General features: G+C 43.9%; 1 protein-coding gene across 2 annotated transcripts in view; it reads left to right on the top strand.

The window, feature by feature from the left end:
- Window positions 1-5,908: 5,908 nt before the first annotated feature.
- The window catches only part of LOC137429850 (uncharacterized), a 92,458-nt gene continuing 86,937 nt past the window's right edge, over window positions 5,909-11,429 (top strand). For both annotated transcript variants that reach the window (XM_078779915.1, XM_078779914.1), the window contains exons 1-4: window positions 5,909-6,324; window positions 6,583-6,747; window positions 7,161-7,288; window positions 7,374-7,521. In XM_078779915.1, the coding sequence (XP_078636041.1) occupies window positions 6,237-6,324; window positions 6,583-6,747; window positions 7,161-7,288; window positions 7,374-7,521 (529 nt within the window). In that variant the 5' untranslated portion in view covers window positions 5,909-6,236. The remainder of the gene's footprint in view (window positions 6,325-6,582; window positions 6,748-7,160; window positions 7,289-7,373; window positions 7,522-11,429) is intronic.

The raw sequence follows: 11,429 nt of genomic DNA, 5'->3' as shown, positions 1-11,429 counted from the left end.
CAGGTCCACGCTCCGGGCTGGAAGTGAAGAGCCAGCGGCAGCGTCTGGTCTCGTATCTCACAGGGTCGGACAATGCGAATAAAGCGCGGGATTGTCGCCGTCAAACGGACCCACTCTCCTCCTTACAATGCTCCGTATCCTCGTGGGGTACCTCACTCATCTGCCGGATCACGTCTTCCCACTTCAAGCACCTTCTCACTCATCCCTTGTACCTCATCTCTCGAAGCAGTCCCTCGCCGCCGCTTTTATTGTCTGTGTAGGAATCAAGCCGCCGGCTCTGATGACACGCCTACCGGTTGGCTCACTCCGGCGCTGGTTGGCCGGCAAAGGGTTCGCTGACTCCACCTCTGCTGACGAGTCGACGTGCCACACCTTGTTCTTGTGGCTCCGCCCCCTTCTTCCTTGGCTTGAGACTGCATGGCTTATGGCGGCGTGGTGCCAGCAAACAGCCCAATGCAAATGGCGGCAAACGCCATCCTACTGTTACTTTGAAGAGCGGGTGAGACGATTGGGGAAATTGAAAGGGGCCTATCTTACTTGATTAATGCAACGCAGATTCAACTATTGGGAACATATCCTTAACTGAAACACATAATAATGAAATAACTACAGAGAGGTCCTATGGTTCACTACGTGTTGTACATGGACTAACTAGGGTGCGATCTTTAACAAAGCCAATTGATGGGGATATTTACAGGGGATCATTTATAAGGGAAACATTTACTAAAATTTACTAGTGAAGGTTCTAAAAACCGTAACAATATATATGTGTGTGTGTGTGTATATGTATACTGTATATATTTGTGTGTGTATGTGTATGTGTGTGTGCACGTATATATATGTGTGTGTGTTCCTGACAATTGAACAAAGAACTAAAAGGACAGAAGATATATGTCTCACTCAAATGGTTTATTAAATTGGAGAAACATGGCCTGGTACTTCGTATGCAGTTTTTGCTGTAACTTAATGGTCTTGTTCACAAGTGAAGGCTGACTGACTAAATATTCTTTCTTTGTGTTATCTCAAGGCATCAATGTGTGTGTGCCTTCCTTGGATAGACGTTAAACTAGGCATCCCGTCTGACAGCATTAGTTGGTGGACGTTAAATATTGTTCCGTTTGTTGGGGGTAGGAATACCTTAGACCAGGTAGAATGCATAGGTAGTGTGCTCCAACTGTTGTGAAGAACAAGAAACCTTGATGTACCATAAGTAGGGAATTTGTGTAGACCGGATGTTGGGAAACTTGCATATTTGTCCCCATCAGAGGGGTGGGGCTTGTTAATTAGCGAGGGATTATGGGTAAATTAATACCCTGTGTGTAGTTGCCTCTGTGATCTATTCCTTTGTTCCTTTTGACACAGCACCCACACATAGAGCCAGAATCGCACATTTAATGGCACTAAATATAAACACTTACTGGAAACCGGGCATCAAGCACTATTTCTGACAACATTGAGATGGGTGAGAATACAAGCGGCAGGTCCGAGAGACCACGCCCTGCAGAGCACGAGATTGCTTAGGTTCGTCGAGTAGAGATGGACTACTAAGAGGTGGCATGCACTGGTTGGATCAAGCAAGGATGGCGTGGGGGTGACATCAGAGCCTGCATTATAAAACAGCTGTGTTCCCTGACTCCGGGCTGGCATTCATAGCGAACTTGCTTTCTCTGCTGGTCTGCTCTCGTGCTGTTCCTGTTCATGGTTTGTGGCTTGGATTGTGAATTCGTATTCGTTCTTGGAGTATTGAGGAGAGTCTTGACTGATTCATTTGCTTGCACTCGCTCCTGGTCTGGCTGTTCATTCTTGGATTCGGTCGATGATCGTGGCTTTTGGTGGTGAACGTTGCTTGGACGATCGCAGATTCATTCCTCTCTTGGCAACACCGAGCGGTCGGAGTTCGTAGCGCTCCTACGCAGGTTGGACGATCGGAAGGACAAGCGGACATCGAGGGAACGAAGGCGCACGAGGCCTAGTTCACGCCAACTAGTCTGTAGTTTCCCACACAGGGACGTGGGCCTGAGACAATTCCTGACAAGATTTGGGAGCCGCTCGCAGATAAGTGCCAACCACACATTTTATTTTTGCTGTCATTATTTTTCCCTTTCGTCTGTATTTGGGTCTGTGCGTGGGGACGTCCCAATTTAGGATTTTAGTTTATCGTGCATTCTTTTGTTACCGGCATTTCTTTTAATAAAACCGGTATTTTTGTACATTTTTAATCGGTGTTTGCTCACATTAATTATTGCAGGCCTGAAGACGACCGGTGGACCCGTGCAGGTAAGCGCTTCCGGCTTTCCCCCCCATTTTCTCCCCGCGCTTATAATGAAGGTCCGCCATTGAATTGAATGCCTCGGAGTGTTAAGCTCGTTTGGTCCTCCGTGTCACCCTGCGGTGTTCACCACGCAGGGTAGTCACATGACAATATCCCATGTGCCCTTGACGAAGAGTCGGCGAGGTATCGCCGGCGTCCTGAACAAATTCCTGCTCTAACCTACAGTTGGCAATGTATCAGCGGCAGAACTGCACCTCCAGCAAATGATGCCACCAGCAACCATGTGTTGCATTAGAAAGAAGTAAATAATTTAAACCTGTATTAAAGAGTCAAACACACACTTCAAACTGGTCCTTCGCTTTGGATCTCTGGTTGCCATGTCAATGTACCAGCTCCCGCTATCAAACACAAATGGTCCCTTTTTAGGGCCACATGGCATCAAGTGAGACACATCCCCGTCGTGGTCTTCGTGATACAAAACATTGTGCATTGCATTTTTTAAAGTTCAGTTTGATACTGTAAGTTGTTTTAATGCAATGCACAATGTGCTGTAGCGGATTCTCGCAACACAAGCAATATGCTTCACTTAAATTATATAAATTTATTATGCACAAAATAAAGTACAATATTGTTTTAGCAAACACACACATTCCTCAGCTCATCCGTTTAATGGCGTCTCCGTTCCATGTTTTCACCACACCTTTTCGTACGGCACTTCCGGTTATGCCTCATCATTCCCGGTCCATTATGCATTCCTTAATATTCACGTAACTCCCAATTCCACAAATATATTTCTTCACATCCTGACCCACTTTGACTTTTCCCATGAGTTGAGATTTGGCGGACTCTAGTGGAAGGGGGGCATGACATTTTGCGGACCAGAGTGTAAGGGGCGCCTGAGATTTGGCCGACCGGAGTGTAAGGGGCGCCTGAGATTTGGCAGACCCGAATAGAATGGGGGGCCTGAGATTTGGTGGACCCAAGCTGATTTTCATAACTGCTGGATATTTTGTTTCTGTAAGAGCAGTATTTCACTTTGTTTGTATTGTTGATTTTTTAATTAAGTAATGTTGCGTCGCCCAGATATTAAGGCCACTGGGTGACGAATGCCTGATCGTTTTTACTTCCGATGCAGTTATTTTGTCACGCGTGAGGTGAAGGAAACAAAGCGTTTGCCTGGACGGAACACACGGGTTTATACCAAAACCAAGAAAATTGCAAACACGACCAAGAAAATTAAACAATAGGGATTTAATGAAAATAAATCAAGGAATCAATGAAATGGTGAGGTAAAACTATAATTCTAACTGAGATACCTCCACACACAGACTCAAGCACAGACAAGGGAAAATATAAAATAAAATAAAAGGACATTCCTTTATCCGGCCGGCACTCAGTTCTGATCCAAAATGCTTCCAGGGGCTTGGTGGTTGTTTCAGCTGGTGTAGCCACTTGTGCGGGAAGCACTACAAAAATGGCACCGAAACTGCGCATCGAAAACGCCCAGGTGCGAAGAAAGCAGCCAAGGCGGCCACCTTTTGCTCTCCACTGTCAAGTGCCATGCAGACCCCAGCTGCTTGATGAGCCCAAATGTTGCCCGCCTCTGTCGAGATGCTGCCAGCGCAGCAAAAGCTCCATGCTCCTTCAAAAGCGCACACCAATCCCAGCACACCAAACACATCAACAATGGCGAGCTTCTTGTTTGTGCCCAGAGACAAAGTGACCGAGAGAGCGACTCTTCTTTTTGCTCGAAGCTTCTTGATGACATCATACTGTCCAATCACCGAGCTCCACTGAATCACCCCATGTCTCCTTGACCAATCAGGAAGCTCAGGTTGTGGCCTGCCGGTTACGATCCTTTGGAGGTGGGGTTTAGTTGCCGAACTACTCTGCCTGCTTGCAGGGAATGTTTATTGCTATTGTTGTTGTTGATGGATGGTTTTATGGCCGGTCTTGCTGTAATTGTAAAAAACGTAGGGAAAAACCACCGAGGGTAATCACATACTGGGGGAAAACTAATCTTAACCCCTATCTAATTACCATAGCTTCACCCCTCGTGTAACCACCTTTAGGTGGTTTTTCAACACTAACACAAGTGCGAAAAGTGGTTTTTCAACACTAACACAAGTGCGAAAAGTGGTTTTTCAACACTATCACAAGTGCAAAAAGTGTTTTTTCCACACTAATACAAGTGCAAAAGTGGTTTCCTGCACCAACACAAGTGCGAAAAGTGGTTTTTCAACACTAACACAAGTGCGAAAAGTGGTTTTTCAACACTAACACAAGTGCGAAAAGTGGTTTTTCAACACTAACACAAGTGCGAAAAGTGTTTTTTCCACACTAATACAAGTGCAAAAGTGGTTTCCTGCACCAACACAAGTGCCTTTAGGTGGTTACACGAGGTGCCAACCAACACGAGGTGCCAACACAAGTGCCAACCTTTAGCTTCACCCCTCGTGTGAAGACATGTAAACAACAAGCTCCAGTTTCCCCACTTAATACATTGAGATGTCTCCTACTCGTTCACGGTCCATGCTATACCTATACAATCCTGCCTCCACTATGGTATTCCATCATGTACCCCCATAAACGTAGGAGTAATTTCTTTTAGGCATGGGCAAATGATCAAAAATATTTCATTTTCAAGAGAAAACTTTGGTGTGTGTTCTTGTTTTACATATGTTGGGCTCAGATCATTCTGGAACAGTCATGAACAGACTTTGCGTGTGCGGCAGGCTTTGAATTCAGTGGTGGAGAGTCTTTGCATCATTCATGTCTGGGTGAACAAAGATGGCGGACGGTGGTGTCAACTTTCAGTGTTGAACCTTTAATCCAGTTAGTATAGAGATCAGTGGGAAACTCCTTGGTGAGAGGGGATATTATTAGTATTAATATTGTTTTGTAATAACATTAATATTATGCTATTATCATCAGTGGTGTTAGTGCTGTTGTTGTTAAAATCTGCCTTGGAAAAACGCCAAAATAAGCTATCATAATACAGATATACACCTCGACACACATCCCCCTTGGTGGGAAAAACTCCCTTTGGGAGTGTTGGATACCGCAAAACCCTTTGGTATTACGCAGAACGTATTAGGTAACCCTGTTTCTGTTTCCGGGTAGACGTAGTCAGTTGCTCGATGATGGCCTGCGGCCTAAGGCTTGCGTGTTTGGTCGCCGTGTAGTTTGAATAAACTCACATGTTCATTTCTGCCTTCTTGAACTTTTAACAGGGAGGGGGACAAATGAAGTCGCTACAACTTCCATATTGTGACTATTAGCCCTCCTGTCAAGTTTGTTTGCAATTGGATACGTAACGACCAAATGTATCGTGGTCAGACAGACAAACAGACCTTTTCAGCTCTGTGTACATAATAAACAAATGGGTTTGTAAAATACAGGACAATGGGTAGAAATTTGAAGAAAGCAATCAACATCTGTTTATTGGTGAGAAGTATGTGCTACTTTTTTGTTTAGAACGTTTCAATTAACGTCGTAGATCCCATGATGCTCACTGGTGGTTACCTCGAAGATGGCGGCGTCTGCACGCGACACACGAATACGTGACGTCATTGTAAATATCCTCACGTTTTGTAATTTTTCTTTCGTACGCGGTATGCAAGGCTTGTCGGTGTACGTCGCTGCAGTCGTTTCACTTTTGAAACCCCGTTTACTGATGTCAAAATGTGAATCTTTTCTTTGGTTTGTATTTCCTAATTTAACTACTTGCCTTACCTATAAATAATTTGAGTATTGGTAACGTCATTTCATATGTCGAATGGGACTATGGGAGTCGGGAGAGAAAGTAAATAGCGGAACCAGGAACTGACGATGGAATAATGGTATTGGTGACCTCTTCCCCTTTTTTTTTTTTTGGGGAAGAATTGTTCATAATCCTTTCTTTACAGGAACTTCGATGTTCATTACAACTCTCTCGCTACCCTGAGCTACCTGACCCTGTCTTATGGCGGTTAAGCCTTTTAAAGTGAGTGTGTTGAACGAACCAAGTCACGGCCTTGTCGCGTCGTCATTGAAGGAACTCACACACCTCGGTAAGAACATTTTTTGTGGTCAGCAGCGTTTGTTGTGGAGAAGGTCCAGATGCAAAGCATAAACTGTTCAGCCTGACGAAGCTATGCACTCCATGGTGTTTATTCTAGTTATAGAAATGGATTTCACAAGCATTATACAAAATAATCATTCCATGAGAGCAATTTAACTCATCCTTTTGTTTCGTTACAAATTGTTTTTTATCATAAAAAGTCGTTTAATCGACATCAATATGTAAGTTTTGATGGATGTTTTAATAGGCTGCAAAAAGCTGCACGTGACAGAGAAGAAGCAGGTGCAGGTGGTACTGGCGGAAGATGGTACGCTGGTGGACGACGAAGAATACTTCTCCTTTCTTGAACCAAATACGGCTCTCGTGTTCCTCATGCCCAATCAGACCTGGCAGCCTTCTTGTAGCCGAACAGGTGAGATTGTCTTATTGAGGTAAACTTGTAAAAACTGCTTCGCATCGCTCACCCTCTTACAACATGTGAAGTGATACTGTGGCGGGCACAAGGGGCAATAATTCCGCGCACCAGTGGGTGGCGCGAGCGCCCAGGCGGGGACCGATGGCACATGCCCCGCCCTTCGACCGATCGGCCATGCCCGGGAACTAGGCGTGGCCTCGGCATATATATGCGGGCTCTAAGCTCGAGCCCGCTCACTCAGTGCTGCAGTTCGAGCTTTCGAAATAGACTCATTTTGTTTTAACAAACGCGTTGTGGCCAACCTCTTTGGCAAGCAAGTTGTGTGTGCGCAGCACCACACTTCAATACCAAGAGTCATCCGTCTGTGTTTTAAAATGTCTAATTGTAGAAATATTGATTCTTTTATTTAGGCCCCAAGACTGCTGAGATGACGGAAGTGGATACTGGGGCTGGAGGAGAGCCCGAATGGCTGGGACCGGCTCAGAGACTGTCCATGTACCCTGCAAATATTTTACTACTCTCGGACATCCAGCTCCAGGTATAGTCATTACACCTTGTGTTGTTAATAGGTACAAAACTAGCTTTAACTCTCACAAAACTTAAACGTTCACTTTAACTGGCAGGCAGTGCTGGAAACCAAGCTGAGTGACCTGGCATGTGTTGTCAATGATAACAAACAAGCCGAGGCACTGCAAGATGGCTGCCAACAGCTGCTGGATGATCGTGATCGACGCCGTGAGACACTGCAGCTGCTGCAACTGATGAGGGATCGTAAGCAGCAGATGAAGAGTTTCAGGGTTTTCAAGTTGTTTTGTAATGGGGTTTCTTTTTGAGACTATTCTTCGTAATCTTTTTTCTTTGTAAATGAGTTGTTTTCATGAGTTTTTTTTTAGTTTTTTTTTTAGATAACTTTTAATTACAGTATTTTTTTGGCATACAAGTCAATACTCCCCCCCCAAACCCCCCACCCACTCCCACCTCGATCCTCGACTTGTGCTCAGAATCGACTTATCTTTTTTTTTTTGTGAGGTGTGGTATTAATTTTCTGAAATAAATTGTATAATTGCTAGTTTAAACATTGCAGAAGTCTCTGCTTCATTTTGTGGAAGCATTCCTCGAAAGTGCGACATTAAGTAGACAGGATATTCCTATGGATGTAATGTTGTAATGTGGAGGAATGAATTCCCATGGCACATTCTCGGTCACCATAACATAACTTAACTACATAATACTTAACTACATAAGTTAACCTCACTTAACTACATATTAGTTATATTGATGATCAGGACTATAAATAATTAAATTGACATATGTGGGAAAATTACACGCCCAGACGAGGAATCTAACCCAGGCCCTCGAGTGAACCGAACCTGTGTTCTGCCATCTGGGCGACCCTGACCAAGCATGCAATTTTCCCACACACATCATTGCCCCTCTCTTCACTCCTCACCTTCACCTCCATCACTGCTTCCGAGGCACTTGATTTTCCCACATATATAAATTTAATTATTTATAATCCTATTCATTAAAATAATTGTTTCACTACGCCCCTATTGGTGTTTATAATAGTGGTCATGGATTTGTGTAACCCCACTGGGGGGAAGACCCTCTCGTTATTGGGCCGTTGGTGCTCCTGTGGTGGGCAGCAAGTGCCCCGGAAACGAGGCCTTCGGAAAGACTCTGCACTCGCGTACAGAGATCATTATCCCCACACTTAAAAAAAAACTAGATGGTATTCATAGAATACTTACCCTGCACAGTCAACTTGGTGCGAGCCAACTCTGGTGTATTTATTAATTGCCCCACGTGTGCAAAGCAAAAAGAGGGGTTACGCAATTGATTCATTCTGTCTGTCCACAGATGTGTTGGTGTTGGTGTTGGCTTCGCGGTTAGGGTGCTGGCTTGGGATCATAGGATCCTGGGTTCGAATCCCGGTCGATCGCTGAATTAATGACAGGGGGGTTGACTCAGCCTGTTCATCCTTCCGAGGTCGACAAATTGAGTACCAGCTTGCTGGGATGAATGATCCCGGTGTGTACCCCGGTTTAAAATAGGTACACCGTATCCCTGCGCATTGTAAGAGCGTGACCAAGGAAGGGCATCCGGCCATAAAAACATTGCCTCAAAACAGGGAACCATGATTGTCATGGGGCTCGCAAGGCTAACCCCCGCTCTTGCGGGGAAAATGGCCTTAAAACGATCATTCATATATTTGTCTGTCGACAGATGTCGGTTTATGATCTTGGAACTACTTCGTTTAATTTCAAGATTTTTATTTTGAATAGGAATGGGAACATGATTCAGAACACGAAATTGCAGTACTTTGACTGAATTTGGAAAATTGTTCGGCATCTCATCCCAAGAATTCTTTTTTGGTATTCCTTTATTTCGTATTCTGGTCAGGTATTCTTTTTTGGTCTGCCTGACTGGCAGCCAAACAAAATTGATCATCATTCCAAGCAGGAAACTTGCTGTTTTAAGGACGTCACAAAGGACACGAACAACATGCACAAATAACTAATGCAACATGTTAAATAAGGTGGTGTAAAAGATTGTGCAAAAACAGCGGTAAACTTCCGAATTTTTTTTTTTTCTCAACTACAGCCTTTAAGGTAAACAGGTAAACTACAGCCTTTAAAATGTTTATTTTATTTCAATTTAATTGTACAGTATATTTGAACACTGCAGAACAAAAATGACCTTCTTGGCTCTTTCAAAAATTTTCCATTAACAGTACTTGGACAAAATAGTATGCCATTTTTACCCTATCTTGACCAATCAAAGTTGTTGCTCGCTCTCTTAGCATAGGATTTCTCTGGTCTCTTAAATGGAGATTACATAAATAAATACAGATTCAGACAAAATGGCAGCTCATAGGAAATATACAGTCATGTGAAAAAGTAAGTACACCCCATGTAAAGTTGACGTTTTCAACATATTTCAACATACAGCTATTTGATCTTCATTTCAACAATATTGATAGATAAAGGTGATATAATATAACAAATATCATGAAACATTTACATTTTGTAGTCCATTGTATAATTTAAATAAACATAAATGCAAATTTCGCATGTGGAAAAAGAAAGTACACCCTGACATTTATCACTACTTCAAATACCTAAAATTAGAATCAGGTGCAGCAGCTCAGGTGCAAATGATTAGAACATCGTTAGAGAGGATCTTGGAGGAACCTGTCTTATTTAAACCTCAGACATTTAGTTTGGTTTGCTCTTTGTTGTTGTGTGTGGCCTCACCATGGCTAGATCAAAAGAGCTCTCTGAGGCCTTCAGAAAGAAGGTTATAGATGCCTACGAGTCTGGGAAGGGATTTAAAAAGATCTCCAAACAATTTGAAATCAATCATTCGATTGTCCGGAAGATCATCTACAAGTGGAGAAGATTCTAAACAACTGCCAACTTGTTCAGGCCAGGCCGCTCCAGCAAGTTTAGCCCGAGAGCAGACCGCAAGATGCTGAAAGAAGTCTCTAAGAACCCCAGAATGTAATCACGGGACCTACAGGTAGCTCTTGCCACTGTTGATGTCAAAGTGCACGAGTCTACCATTAGAAAGAGGCTGCACAAATTTGATCTACATGGGAGGTGTGCCAGGAGGAAACCTTTGCTGTCCAGAAAGAACATCAGGGCAAGACTAAAGTTTGCCAATGAACACCTCGGCAAAGACCAGCACTTCTGGAACAATGTGCTCTGGACAGATGAGTCTAAGGTAGAGCTATTTGGCCACAGTACCAGAAGACATGTTTGGCAAAAACCAAAGACAGCATTTGACCACAAGAACCTGATACCGACTGTAAAGCATGGTGGTGGAAATATTATGGTTTTGGGCAGCTTTGCTACATCAGGGCCTGGGCAACTCACCATCATGGAATCCACTATGAATTCTTCATTGTTCCAGAGGGTGCTTGAGGATAATGTGAGGCCATCTGTCGGAAAGTTGAAGCTCAATCGAAGGTGGACCTTGCAACATCACAATGACCCTAAGCATACCAGTAAATCCAACAAGGAATGGCTGAAAAGAAAGAAATGGAGGGTTCTGGATTGGCCAAGTCAAAGCCCGGATCTAAATCCCATCGAGATGTTGTGGGGGGATTTGAAACGAGCTGTGCATGCAAGAAACCCCTCAAACATCGCACAGCTGAAAGAATTCTGCATGGAGGAGTGGGCAAAAATTTCTCCCAGTCGATGTCAGGGACTGGAAGACAGTTATAAGAAACGCCTACTTGAGATTGTTTCTGCCAAAGGGGGCAATACCACCTATTAGAGTCAATGGTGTACTTACTTTTTCCACATGCGAAATTTGCATTTATGTTTATTTAAATTATACAATTGTTACGGATCCTGGATTTAGGTGAATTACTATTCATGTCATTGCTTATTAATGTTTATTCTATTAAAGGTTGTTGTGGTTAAATGGTTAGAGAGGCTCTGGATAACAGGAGACCGGAAACGGGACAGTGAACCGGAAGAAGAAAAGAGACACGAAGTCCTGGAGAAGCGGCGATCTTCTTCCTCGCCCAGCTCCGACGCGAGCGGTGTCGATATTGAGCAGCGTGGGGGACGCTGCGTTTGAAAGCCCGTCTGGCGAAAGGAGTTACCTGCGCGGGGTAATTACCGATTACACGTCAAGTTGCCGTGGGTTCGTGCACGGAATCAAGCGTC

This window comes from Myxine glutinosa, chromosome 6 (genome assembly GCF_964187855.1).
Source record: "Myxine glutinosa chromosome 6, kmMyxGlut1.1, whole genome shotgun sequence".
NCBI classification, from domain to species: domain Eukaryota; kingdom Metazoa; phylum Chordata; class Myxini; order Myxiniformes; family Myxinidae; genus Myxine; species Myxine glutinosa.
Note: the sequence above shows the minus strand (reverse complement) of the source record. Positions and strands in the feature narration are given on the sequence as shown.